Here is a 14,041-nt window from a genome sequence, read left to right on the forward strand (position 1 = left end):
AAATAAATACGATCAGGCAGTCTTAAGTGTAATTCTTACGACCATTTGTTGCTTGTAATAACACGTCAAGGTACTTCTAACAACCACATCTGACAGATCAACTAATTGGAGTCTGAAGACATTTCATCTGCTCAGGGTCATGCAAGTCAGTCAAGGAGCCTTGACTCAAACCCAAGTCTAACAGAGTCCAAAACCCATCACAGCATCCACTGCATATAAATAGAATTCCATGTGTACATATAGTTTCTTTTAAGCTCTAAAAAGTAAACAGCCATAAAGGAAATTCCAAAGAAGTTGCAGAACTCGAGAATTTCTCTCACATGCCAATGAGCAAAGAGCATAAGCTATTCTTGAAGAGCAGTCATTCGGGTGACAGTGCTGGACTCCTGAACGTCGTAGAGATTCTTCTAGCACTGCTGAATTAGTAGTAGTTTGCTTTTTGTGATGACCAATAGTTTGGAGGTCATAACAGCAATCGTTGATCCCTTAAATGATACCAAATAACCTATTGAATGTCAAACACTGCACATATTCATTCCTTCCTTGCAAGCATAAGTAGGTATTACTCATCCCATTCTGCGGATGAGACAGAGGTGTATTTGAGCTTGCCTAGCTGAGAAAGAGCACAGCCAGAACTTCGAGTCGGCCAGGGTCTCATGGACTGTGCTCTAAGTAAACTTCTTGGATGTTTGCGATTCGGGGCTTAATTTCTGTCCTCAGTGAGCTGTTGCTTTGAATGCAAAATGTGATGTGGTTCTACTTCCCTCTTTTTCTCAATATTGTGCTTCCTGCTTAAAAACCGTGGGACTTTGCTTGTTACTTACGCTGACTTCTTGCACCCCCTGCTGGCCATTGCAGGTATGTCCTACACTTTATAATCCCTGGATTCCCAGCAAGTGAATTCTCTTACAGGAAAGCCTCAGTATAGTGAGTGGAAGAGCCCAGAAATACCAGGCAGGAGACCTCTTTTTCCACTTGTGTACTCGGTGTGCTTGGGAGTTTTAGGTAAGCGGCTCCTTCTTGTAAAATCCCCATTTCTTCAGGCACAAGTGAGAATTGTCTGATATGTCTGGTGTCCTATGTACTTGTGAAATCTACGGAGAATTGCTTGTGAATAAATCTCTGCATATTACTGAGCACTTAGACACAGCACGTGAAATGTGATGGTTAGAAAGACCTGTAACTGGCTCTGTCTTGATCACGTTTCTCCCCTCTTCTCAAACAACCTTTGCTTCTTTCACTAAAAAATCTTATTTTCTTTCCTGATTCCCATGGACTCCAAGTCAGAGACAAGGGTCATGCTTGGAGAGCTCAGAGTAGGTACTTGGGCTGAGTGTGTCTTTTCCCCTGCGTAGGACAGTACCAAGTACTACGGAGAGTGGCACAAATCCTCAGTCTTCTTAGTAACACTGTGCGGTAACTTCCTTGTTTTCTCTATGTATCTTTTTCCCACATGCAGATGCAGGAATGAGATGGTCTCCAGCAGAATTGCACACAACCATAGTTTCCATCAAGTCGATTGGTACTTTTATTGTGTGAAAACGTAGTCTTCTAGCTTTCATGGAAGGTTGCTGGAAGTCAACCTCATGTATCTTCACCTGGTGACAGAGAAGGTTGACTTTCAATTAGGACTCTGTGTGTCCCCTTCTTTGAGGGAACCCATTTCTCTCCTAGTCAAAGGACAAGCGTGGATGCTGAGGGCCATAAAGGTGGATTCTCCAAGATCTTCTGTTTCATCCCCAGGATCGATGCTCCCCATCCTGCTCTGGGACCCCTGAGATTAACCCCAGTGGATTCCACTAATGGACATCTTTGCTCCAATTTCTATCCAATGTTGGCCAATAGAAACTGAAGTTCAAAGAACCATCACCATGTTACCAGACAAAAGCATTTCTTTTTGGGCACAAGATTTCCAATCCTGTGGATCCAGGCCCTGAAAGAAAAGAAACAAATTCCTCCAGTGGGTTAATCGGAATAAAAGGGAATGGCCACTCCCACCTACACCTCTTGGGTCCTGAGCATAACCTCTGTCCTGGGGTAGAGGGCCCTATATGTTGGCTCCAGGGGAGGATGCAGCCAACCCAAGGCCACCTGTCAGGGAGGGAGCATTGAGCTCACTCTGCTCCCACTTTCCAGCCTCTTCCTGACGCTTCCATTGACTGCTTCCAAACAGTAACCAGAGAATAATGAAAACCATCCATGTAGTCCATTAAGGTCTGCCTCGTAATGCCCAGGACAAGGTAAAGAGAGGTAGACCATTCATCTGCAGGAGCAAAAGGAAGAAATAAAGCAGATGGCCAAATAAGTGGGTCATGTTTCCCATTAAATAACTAAAACGGGAGCAGGGGGACCATTTTATCTAGTTTGTTTCATTTCAGTTTCCACAAAGCCACCAAGGACCTGTATCTAACAGAACAGGATGTGCCCTGTTCCTGCAGTAACAAAACAGGAAACTGGACAAGTTTTGCGAGATTATCATTAAATTCTGTGCTCTTCTAGTTGATGAACTAAGAAAGTAGCATGCAGATTATTTGTAATGCTTTTGTTCTTCGGTTACGTAGTGGATTCTGTGGTATTTGTTGACATATGAAGTAAGTCATCATCGTGTAAGTAGAATAAAATGAGCGACCTAAAAGAAGTCCATGTGTCGACAAATGATTATAGCGCTTTATTCGCCAATGTCATGAGGAATCCAGTTCTGTGTTCCTGATGTTCTTTAATATAATACGCAAGTAGGGTGGTGAAACAACCCCAGCTCTTATTAAATATCTGGGGCTAGAGAAACGCCTGCTACTTTCACAATGTCGACTAAAATATAGCCTCTCTTGCTTCATAATTGATCTGTTCTCCTGTCCTTACTTTATCTACTTGCCTACCATCTATGAGTCAACAGTTAACTTTTCAATCACAAGCTGGTCGTTCCTATGTACTGTGGTTCGGTTGCCTTTATTTTTTTAACCTCTACGTGGAAGTTACAGAGTAATTAGCAAAAAGCTGCAGTTACATTTTGGACATGGTGGAATTAGCATTGGTGTGGCTATCTTGTGTTTTATTTGTATCACATATCTGTGGGTCGCCAGATTTCTTTGACTCTGCTTCTTTTCTTTGCTCAGCCAAACCAAAACGAAGAATTAACTAGTTTATGTGTTCAGAGTTGAATGTGTACTCATTCTCTCAAGGCGCTCGGTTCCATATAAAAATTAATAAATATAATGTAATATTCTGATAAGAATATACTAACAGCTAGTGTTAATTGAATATTCCTTATGTACTAGGCACTGTATTAAATCCTTCACATACTTTTTGTTATGTAATTCTAATAACAATATTGTGAGATAACTATTCGTTATTATCATCGTCTCAATTTTATAGATATTTTAGAAATTTGATGCCTCGATAAATCAAGTGACTTGATAATAAGGAGCAAGTTGGAATCTGAGTCCAGATCTGTCTGATTACAAAATCTGAGTTCTTGACCCAGACTGGTGAGCAAAGCAAAGCGAAACAAAGAAAACATTTGAAGCAGGCATGTTGGACAGAAATAGAGAATTTATTTCACCATCCTTTTTATGATTATGTTCTTTTTTTCTTTAAATATAAGGTATATTCCATCCCTGGGAGCCACACAGAGCTATTTAAATTGATCCCTGTGGTGTATATTTAGAGACAATCAGCAGAGAATTTTCTGCAGAGAATTTTATCATGCAGTCAATTTTTTTCTGACTTCTGGGACCCCAGAATTTTTCTACGGGAAAGATAGGCATAACAAGAACTGTTTATGGAGCAAAGAAGCATCAAGATGGAACACAAGGATGTGCTCCTTGATTTCTGCCCTTGGTGCTCCACTCCCCCACTCTCAGCCCACTGGAGAGTGCGGACATATTCCTCGTGGGTGCATGGACAAGAGAGTAAAGGACCTCCAGGTCAATCACGGTGACTGAAGTTGCTTTGACCACTTTGTTTGCTGTATTTGAAATGCTCCTGGACGCACTCCCAGCCCCACTGGTAACAGCCTGATTGTTGCTCAGAAACGGGATAACACTGGTGATGAGAACATGAGCATTAGACCCTATGGTGAATAGTAAGTCATTGTGCCCAAATTTGGAGAGAAGAGGTTCGTGAAGGAGGGAGGCACCATGGTAAAAATTCAAGAATGTTTGGAGACCTCTATACAGAGCGTTAATAACTTTAATCTGTAGAGTTCAGACATTCATGATGGAGTGTTCCCCTCTCTACCTTTGAGGACCCTGTTCTCTAGTATATATAGGTGCCCACACAGAACATACAGCTACCACCCGGCTCAACATTCTGAGATCCAGTCCCCCAAGGCATTTAAAGAGGTATAATAAGTGTTCCTACCTCAGAGGGTTGCTGGGAGGTATACTGAGTTTATATATGCAAAGAATTTAGACCCATGCCTGTCACATAGTAAGAGTTCAACAAAACTATATCACTTGTCATTATTATTTGTGGCCCTGATTAAAGAGGGTGCAGGTAAGACACAACAGGAGTCCACTATGGTGAGTGTTCCTCCCAGGAGCCTCTTGGAGCTCAGGCGTTTGAAAACAAAACAGCAGCCTTGACTCAAATGGCCAAGATATGCTCACTTCCTCTATGGCTGCCAGGGAGGGCCTGGCATGAAATGAGGGACAAGTAGATGTCAGGTCCTGAACTCCTTACTGCATTTACGTAGTTAAGGACACTGTTAGACAGCCAATAAGTCATGCTGATAACATGCAGAATGGGATTTAGAAGCAGTGGGGATGTCTTTGGGCTCTCTTCTACACTGTGCACACTTGGCATTAGAGAAATAAGTGTGACTTTCAGTTCCACCATGTATGATCCAAGAAGCCTTACGTTACATCCTCATCGCTCTGGGAATCACTTCTTGCCTCAAGATAGCATCATTTAGAGAAAACGAGCTGAAGGATGTAGGCATCTTGGAAATTGTAAATACTGTACTAAAGACTTAGCCTTTTATTTTAACAACTGTCATTTGTGCCAATAAGCTGTAGAATATGAATGATCATTTAAGGATAATGAATATTTAAGGAGCTGTCACTAAAGGGAAGGCACCATGCTAGATGCAGTAGGGAAATTGAACAATGACTAAAACTCGTGGCTGACGTAGCAAAAGTGAAACTTAGCACAGGATATATGAAAGTAACAGGTAACAGCCGGTCAAGCAAGGCAGGACATGTATGTTAACAAAGTGATAGAGTCATTTCCTGTTACACTCACCCAGATGAGGGAGCGAAATCTCCAAGGAAAGCACATTAATGGTGTTGTTCGTTGAGCGAATGGAACTTTTGTGGGTTGGATGTTAATGGGAGTATGATTTTGTCCCAGTCTTGGCTGGCTGAGGCCCACACTCAAAACCATAGAAATAAGGTGTGCCTGTATCCTACAAGAGGGGCCTAAACCTTGATTCTCAACCGGAGGCAATCTCCCTTCCAGAGGATATTTATTGGCAATGTCTGAAGACCTTTCTGGTTGTCACAACAGGTTGGGGGTGCTATAGGCATCTCGTGAGTAGAGGCTAGGAATGATGTTAAACATTCTACTGTGCCCAGGATATCCCACCCCCATTTCAAACAAATACTGAGCCCCCAATGGTAGCAATTTTCAGGCTGAGAAATCCTGGCCTAGCTACCTTTCCCAAAGACTTATTGGGAGGTGGACAGAATTCATAATTCCAACGTTTGGCTCTTGCACTACATCCAGCCCAGCTATAAGGGGAGCCTAAATCCTTGGGGACATTGATTCTATGGAGTCTTTCTCTAAAGATACAGTTGGGAGTATCCTGGCTTCTTCCAATGAGGACATGAAGAGACAGCCCTCCCACCTTCACACAAACAAAAGGACTCCCCAGGCCCTGGGGCCACCAGAGATTCAGAGCCGAGATCTGTATAAAGGGTCATGGAAGTGTTTGACCTGAGTCCCTAGGGGCAGATGGGCAGAGGGACCAGTGATGACTGTCACCTAGAAAGTCAAAAGGGGATTTCAGGTCATCGCAGACTTGGTAACCGGGGCCAACTTTCCTACTGAAATCAGCAAAATCCTCTTGATGAAATAATAATCTTGCTAATAATCATCCTAAGGAAAACTTCCACCTTTGTAAATGGATTGCTTATTTTGGCATCAGATACATATGGATAAAATTCCCATATATTGCTGGCCATTTAGAGCAATGTCAAAAATGCCCGATCTGGCATCGGGCCCCGAGTCACCCCTGTGCTCACACTCCTGGAGGCTCCCTCTCCTCTTCCTGTTCTGGCGTCCCTGGCTCCTCCTTAGCCTTCTTTGTGGGCAGATAGCCTGAGCAGGCAGTATTCACCTGCGAATGTGCATTTGTTTCCCTACTTTTCAGATTGGTTGAGTGATACTTTAAAATTTTTAAATTTCATGTTTTATTTCTTGATAACCTTGGCTTTTCTTGAAATGCTGTTCTTTTGTTTAGATTTGCAAGTGGATATACATAATGGAAGCAACAGAAATATTTGTTTCAATAATGGAAATGATATTTTCACTACAGGGTACCCAGATTTCACTTTTCATGCACACAGGTACCGACAACACAAAATCAGGATTTGTGGATCGAAAACCCTTGTTCAAGATCAATTACAGACAAAGAACCACAACCACGAGGTGCATAAAATTCTGTCCGTTCTGCTTTGGTCCTTAATATAAAACATGCAGAAGTAGAAGAGGACACGATGACCTAGTAGAAAGGCCCCCAGAAACCTACATTACCATTGCACCAAGTTAATAATCACACACACCCCTAATCATGACTGTGACCGCATCCCTCCCAACAACTCTGGCCCCAAGCCCAGACCTCAGCCCTGACTAGCCCTCAGCCTCAGCCTGCACTACGTCCTGTGACCTTCCTCGGGTCAATGCCTCAGTCTCAGAGGAAAGAGAAAAGACAGTCTGATGGCTGTCGATTGTACCCCCACAGATGCTACCAACTGTATCCCAGATGTCTGGTTTCACCTAACTTCCTATTGGGCTGGATTCCTATTTGGAGACTTGGTATGTTGAAATGGTCTGATTATCTCAGAGAGAAGCAAGGTGCAGTGTTTCATTCCCCAGAGATTTTCAGAAGTGTCAAAAGCTCAGGCTGGCAAAGAACTGCATGGAATTCATATCCATTCGCTCCGCTGGCTGCCACATAACGAGCCAGATGTTGTGTGCATCCAGGAGCTCATGTGATCATCATAAAAATCCTGCAAACGAACCTAATTCATGGAAGAAAGAATTGTTGCTTAGAGAGGAACAGAAATGTTTCCAAATGCATAGTCCATGCTGTTTCAATTGCACCATTGGGCCACTTTGAATTCCCTTAGTGTTTGTTAACTTCACAAGAACATACTCTGGCATTTGTGGGCGATCATGGGTTGTCCCAGACCTGCCGCCACACCCAGCCGAGCCTGGGCAGGACAGTATGAGTGTCACTCATGAAACCATGGCTGGGGCACCCGGGTGGCTCAGTCGGTTAAGCAGAAACTCTTGATTTGGCTTGGGTCATGATCCCATGGTTCGTTAGTTGGAGCCCTGGTTGGGCTCTACGCTGACAGTGGGGAGCCTGTTTGGGATTCTGTCTCCCTCTCTCTCTGCTCCTACCCTGTGCAGTCTCTCTATCTCTCTCTCTCAAAAATAAATTAATAAACAATGAAAAAAAGAAGTCACGTGTAAAGGAATACAGCGGGCACACATCTGGAAGATTTCCCTCTCAGGACAGTCTGCCGCAGGACCCTACCTGCTAATGTCCTCATCTGTGACATGGAGATTAATCACAACAGCCATCCCCTGGGACAGGGGAGAGGATTACATAAATTATACAGGAAGACCTTCAGAAATATGCCTAACAAAAGCAAGTCCACAATGGACATTGGATGTACATTAATTTTAACACTTATCATTACGTTTGAAACACAACATTGCTTTGAAAATGATCCCACATGTGACATCATGCTCATGAGACAGTGGCAAGGCCCAGGGCAAGTAGGAGCTGGTTTCCAGAGACTGCTCTGACCCATGACCCCCAGCAATTGCAGCCTACTCCCTTCCTGGAGGCACCCAGATTATAAATGAAATTTGATTTCTCTGCGTCCTCATCTGCCTGGTGACATCACAATTAACTTACAAGACCCAAAGATACTCTGGTGCTTGTTCACATGGCATATTCAAATCATCGATGAAATATTTCAGTCTCTGATTGTTGTGTTGTTGTGGTTGTTACAGAAGAGTAAAGGTCAGGTTTCCCATCCGAGTCGCGAGTCAACAGCAAATGAGAGGCAGATACACACGGGGGCTGAACCCAGCAGGCATGGCCCCATGTCTCTGGGCAATGTCTCTGGGGTTTGGGATCCCAGGGGGAATGGCTGAGTGGGTGTGAGAACCATCCTGCCCCACCCCAGACAGACACATTGGTACCGGGATCTCTTTCCAGATTGGGGGCCCTCTTACCCCGTCTGCCCAGCACTCATGGGACTCCGGAAGCCCCAGAACTGCTCATACCTGTGGTTGATCATGAAAAACCCCAGGAAACTCTCTCAGCCACCACTTCTTCTAAATCCTGAACCAGCTCCGCCCTCCTATCACTGGCCTGCCCACTCCTGCTCACGGGGACCTCACTTCTTACCTTGTCCCTGGGGAGCCAGCCTGGCCCGCGGGATGTCACTGCTGGAGGCCGTCATCTTCTCATCTCTCTGGGCCTGTGAGTGTCCCCCAGTCACTTCAGTCTACAGGAGAGACTTGAGAAATTCTTTATTGTTGCCTTTTTCCATATCATTTGCTCATGGGGATTTCTCTTCTTGGCTTGCAGTTGGCCTTGGGCAGGAGAAACTGGAACAACCTGAAATATCAATTTCCCGAGCAAGGGGGAAGAGTGCACACGTATCGTGCAAGATGTCCACTGAGGTCATCAACAGAGCCATACACTGGTGCCGGCAGAAGCCAGACCAAGAGATAGAACATCTAACACTCGTCTCAACACAGCCCGTTCGAGTTTCTTTAGGAGGGAAGAGCGACAAGCTTGAGGCAAGTAAAAACGCTCACACTTCCACTGCAACCTTGAAAATAAATTTCTTAGAGCAAGAAGATGAGGCCGTGTACTTCTGTGCCTCCTGGGACTGGAGCCACAGCACCAGAGTTGCCAGGAGAAGCTGCACAAGAACCGTGCTCGGGTCTGGGTCCACCCACATCCTTCTCCACATGGGCAACCACAGAGGCCGCACAGCCCGGTGCCCAGCCGGAGCCTCTCCCTCTGCTCTAGTTCCTGACCTTTGCAGGGAGACACTGTAGATTCTGCTCGCACAGCGAGCCCCACGTGATACCAGCAATGACGGTCCCCGCGAAAGCAGTTTGACACTGGTTCCCGCTGGATTCAGCTGTCTGGGAACTCTGAAGACACAGGGTGGATGGATCAGGGAAAAATCCATGTGTCTGTTAATTCACTGTAGAGACAGAGGTTTCTAGCACCCGAGTGGCTCAGAATGAAGAGAGGAAAGGACATAAATACTTCCTGTCATTTTTACCTTCTGATTTAATTCACGGGCATTACAGTTCTTCACAGGTGGAATGATCTGTCAGACATAATAACTGAGGCCATCCTGAAGGAATCTAGTGACCGTGAAACCATGAAGTAAGCAACCAGCTCTTTGGGGAATAGGAGACACCAAGGTATAAATTCTGTATCCTGGAGAGATAGACAGTGCCTCACTCCACATCCAGGGATCGATACGGGGACAAAACCAGAGATGTACTTTTAAACAGCCCTGAGCACTTCACATGCTTCCAACATGGCGGATATGCCTCCAAGACTTAGTTCTCCAGGGTTCTACAAATAGAAAGAAAGATCCTGAATAAGAATCAGATTGGTAACAATATAGATAATACACGGTCTCTACATCTGTAAAGAAGAGAAAGGCATGTCCTTCACACATCAATAAAACACAAAATGATTATTGAGAATTGAAATCTGTGATTAGTAACTGGATGGCTATGAGTTTTCAAAAATAAGGAAACACACTGTGTTATGTGTGAAGCTATAAAACTCCCTCTCTTGGGGCGCCCAGGTGGCTCAGTCATTTGAGCATCAGACTTGATTTCAGCTCAGGTCATGATCAAAGGTCGTGAGATGGAACCCTGAGTTAAGCTCCACACTGGACACGAGCCTGCTTAGGATTCTCTCTCTCCCTCTCTCTCTGACCCTCCCTCACTTGAGCTCTCTCTCTCTCTCTCTCAAGAAAAACAAAAACAAAAAAACCCCAACTCCTCTCCCACCTCTTTAGAGTTCACTGTCAAGGATGAGAAAAAAACCTTTACTTGGCAAAAATTTTGGTACCTTTGGTAAATGTGAACATCTGAATACATAATTGCCATGCACTTTATCCCTGCTTCCTGAGATAATGACAACACATTCATTCTGCTTCTCTTTCTAAGGATCAGGTGCTTCTATCACGTGCAGAGAGGCCACGGAAACTGAATGTCTTCCTTTCCAGGGGCAAACTCCGGATCCTGTGTCCCACTTTCTGTCCATCATGATTCCTGACAGTGGTGGGTCCCCAGCTGGAGGACCCGCAGGGCCTGGGTCTCAAAGGGTCTCACCTGTCCCCTAACATCTACAGAAGCAACAGTAGGAAGATCCCTGAAGGGAATACAGAGTCAGAGAATGTGAACCATTTCCAGAAAGAAGGGGATGAAAAGAAGTACCTAGCTTCTTATCATATCTGTGTCAAATGCTTTACACAGATTATATCACTTAATAATGAGAAGAGCAGGGCAGAATTCACCTGAAGTGGCCCCACGGAGACTGATCTCAGGAGGGAGAGCCACCCTGACTTTTCAACACAAAACGACCAGGAACCCCTACAGTGGTGACAGGAGGGAAAGGGGCCATCATCTATGAGAACTTGAAGTGACAAAATATTATGGAGCCATTAAAAACATGTTTTTTGGATCAACTATAAGAACCTGGAACATATTCACCACATATTCAAGGAAAAGGTTAAACACAGAACTGGTTTATGTAATACGCTTTCAAATACATAAAAAGAACTAACGCAAAGGAATTCTTCACAGTTTAAAGAGTGGATGTCTCTGGAAAGATAGGTGTTTTTAATTCTTCTTGGTACATTTAAAGATTTTGTAAAATTTAATAAAAATCTATTATGTATGCATAATCCTCAATATTTTATTGATCTATACATTTAATAATGAGATTGTGTATATAATAATATAGAATATAGCTATACATACATATGACACACTTAAAATTGTTATATATTTTTAATTTTCTGTGTAATAATATTGCTACTTTGTATCTTCCATAAAAAATACAGACTAAAACACTACAATTAGCCATAATGTTTGCCATGGAACAGGAAGTCAGCAAACTATATTGATACCCAGCAGCCCCTAGTTTTGTAATAAAGTTTTACTGAAACACCACCTTGTCCATATGTTTATAAATTGTCTATAGTGGCTTTTACACTAAATGCCAGAGTTGAATGGTTGCAACAGAGACCCCAAAACCCTAAAATGTTATCATGTGGCCCTACACAGAAGTAGTTCGTCAATCACCTCCATAGAATGATACACTGAGAGTGACATTTATTGTTACTATAGGTTTCCCTATTTCTTAGTGTTTCTTCAATGTCCCTTCATTACATAGCCACTCTCCCCATTTATGAACTTATTCTGAATAAATTGTATAACATATCTCTGACTCATTTTCCTTATTTTAAAATGGAAACATGTTAACCTGAAGGAGGTCCTGAGAGAAGTAACGTCAATAATGCGTATAAAGTTCTCACGACGCTTGGAGCATGCCTCATGCTCAATATATTGGGGCATTGCAGCGATTATATGGGTTATTATTGCCTATTTGAAAATGAAATCATTTGGATGCGTATTCTAACTTTTTGGTGCCCACCATTTGATTCGTGGACCATCAGCCTCCACTTCACCTAGGAGCTTGTTACAAATGCAGAAAATCAAACCTCAGCCAGGCCTCCTGAATGCCGATCTCGTTTCACAAGGTTCCTGCAGGATCCCTGCGTACTTCACAGTCGGAGAAGTCAGGATCCAAAAGTACAGGGTCATTTATGAGTAATACAAAAGGGTTGAAGCTGTATCAGCTTCTCATTACCCTCCCGGGGGTGTCCATGGTGGGAAAACGGTGAAGTTAATTCATGTTGCACCCAAAATATGCAACACTAGGTGTCTACCAAAAATAGGGACTTTAAGGAATAAGGCTGAAAATACTAGCTTGAGGGGAGCCTGGGTGGCTCAATCGGTTGAGCATCCGACTTCGGCTCAGGTCATGATCTCACTGTTGGTGGGTTCGAGCCCTGCGTCAGGCTCTGTGCTGACAGCTCAGAGCCTGGAGCTGCTGTGGATTCAGTGTGTGTGTGTGTCTCTCTCTGCCCCTCCCCCCACTTGTGTTCTGTCTCTTTCTCTCTCTCTCTCAAAAATAAATAAACCTAAAAATATTAAAAAAAGAGAAAATACTAGCTTGAAAATATTGAGAAAAATAAAAGAATAAAGAACTACATATGTGATCAGCTCACAGATATGTGAATGATATGTTAATAAAATCAAGGTAAATTTAAGAGTTTTAAGAGTGGTTAATTTTTAATTTTTAAGAGTGGATAATATTTATTTTTATTTTTTGCACTTCTGATTTTTAAAAGGTTTACAATGATTTTACATAAATTTCTATGAAACATATACACTGTAAGATGTGTACAAGTGTATACTTAATTATTTATAAATTTCAGCTATAAAAATAATCATAAGTTCATAAATAAAGCTAAATCGTATAAAGTCTAAGTAAATGACCACTTAAATTATATATATGTATATGTACGTATAATTTAAATTTATATAGGTGTATAATTAGTTTTTTGCATATAATCATATAATTTTATGTGTGTCTGTATATGTATATGCTGTGGAAGAAAAACCATAAATAAATGTACCGCACCGAAAACGGTGTTTGCCCTGCAGTGGTATAGTTCCCAGGGTCCCGCAGATACCAGCTTTGTGACTCTGGATACATGAGTTAATACCTGTCTGGTGCATTTTCTACATCTGTACAACAGACTATAAGGTCTTCAGACCTTTGAGAGGAGAAAATGAGATAACATACGTAAGGCACAGCGCCTAAAAGATAGCAAATGCTCAAAAAATAGTACTATTAATGTTATTCCATACCAAAATTACTTCTGGAAGATCTAGGTATTGACATATTCATGAGAGAGTCTACGAGGTCTAGGCAGACTTCAAGCCATGACCCAGTCTACACTCTAGTCTATCTGGTGTTGTCCCAAACAAGTGAATGATAGGACATTGAAATTAGGATTTTCTGACATTGCATCTGTACTGTGGGGGCCAAATTAAGTTTTTAAATGCATTCTACTGCTCACGCCTTTGGAATTATTGTGGCATCCAAACAATATCAATAGGGATCTCAGTATTGGATATAGTTATTGGAAATTGCTGCACTGTTTCACATCACTCCGCCCTGAAACCAGAAGGTGAAAGGTTTCATACTGAACACGAAAGGCGTCTTTTCCTATGTACTGTATGCAACCCTGGGAGGGGCACAGGGTGTGTGAAGGAAATAAGGCAATCTCATCATCCCCAAACCAGCACACAATCAAGGCTGTCTCCCTTGATTTTCCGCGCACCCCCGGGGTATCCTATCTGGTGTGCAGCCAGCATGGGATGGCCTGTAGAGACCATGTGACCCACCTGGGTCAGATCACACCCTTCCCCCCCTGACTGAACCATCTGGTCATCAAGCTCTTGTTTTCCTGCCTCTTCAGCAAGATGTCAGTGTTGGAAGTACTGACGTTCTCTTCCGTCTGAGCTCAGACCGGCTCCTCACTTGTTTCAACTTTTGGTGGGAGAGCAAAGACATGATTTAATGGTGCATCTTTATAAAGCTGGTGTTCAGAACTCCTCTTTGTTGAGCCCGGTTTGTGTTTGACAGTTTAAGTTGGAACGATCTGAAATGCTAATCTTTCTG

General features: G+C 43.1%; 1 gene segment (V, D, J or C); it reads left to right on the plus strand.

Annotated features, from left to right (window-relative positions):
- The first annotated feature begins 8,561 nt into the window (after nt 1-8,561).
- On the plus strand, nt 8,562-11,025 carry LOC106980664 (probable non-functional T cell receptor gamma variable 11). The segment is given in 2 exon segments: nt 8,562-8,722; nt 8,831-11,025. Coding segments are annotated over 2 exon segments (522 nt in total).
- The last annotated feature ends 3,016 nt before the right edge of the window (nt 11,026-14,041 follow it).

This window comes from Acinonyx jubatus, chromosome A2 (assembly GCF_027475565.1).
Source record: "Acinonyx jubatus isolate Ajub_Pintada_27869175 chromosome A2, VMU_Ajub_asm_v1.0, whole genome shotgun sequence".
In the NCBI taxonomy this organism is placed as follows: domain Eukaryota; kingdom Metazoa; phylum Chordata; class Mammalia; order Carnivora; family Felidae; genus Acinonyx; species Acinonyx jubatus.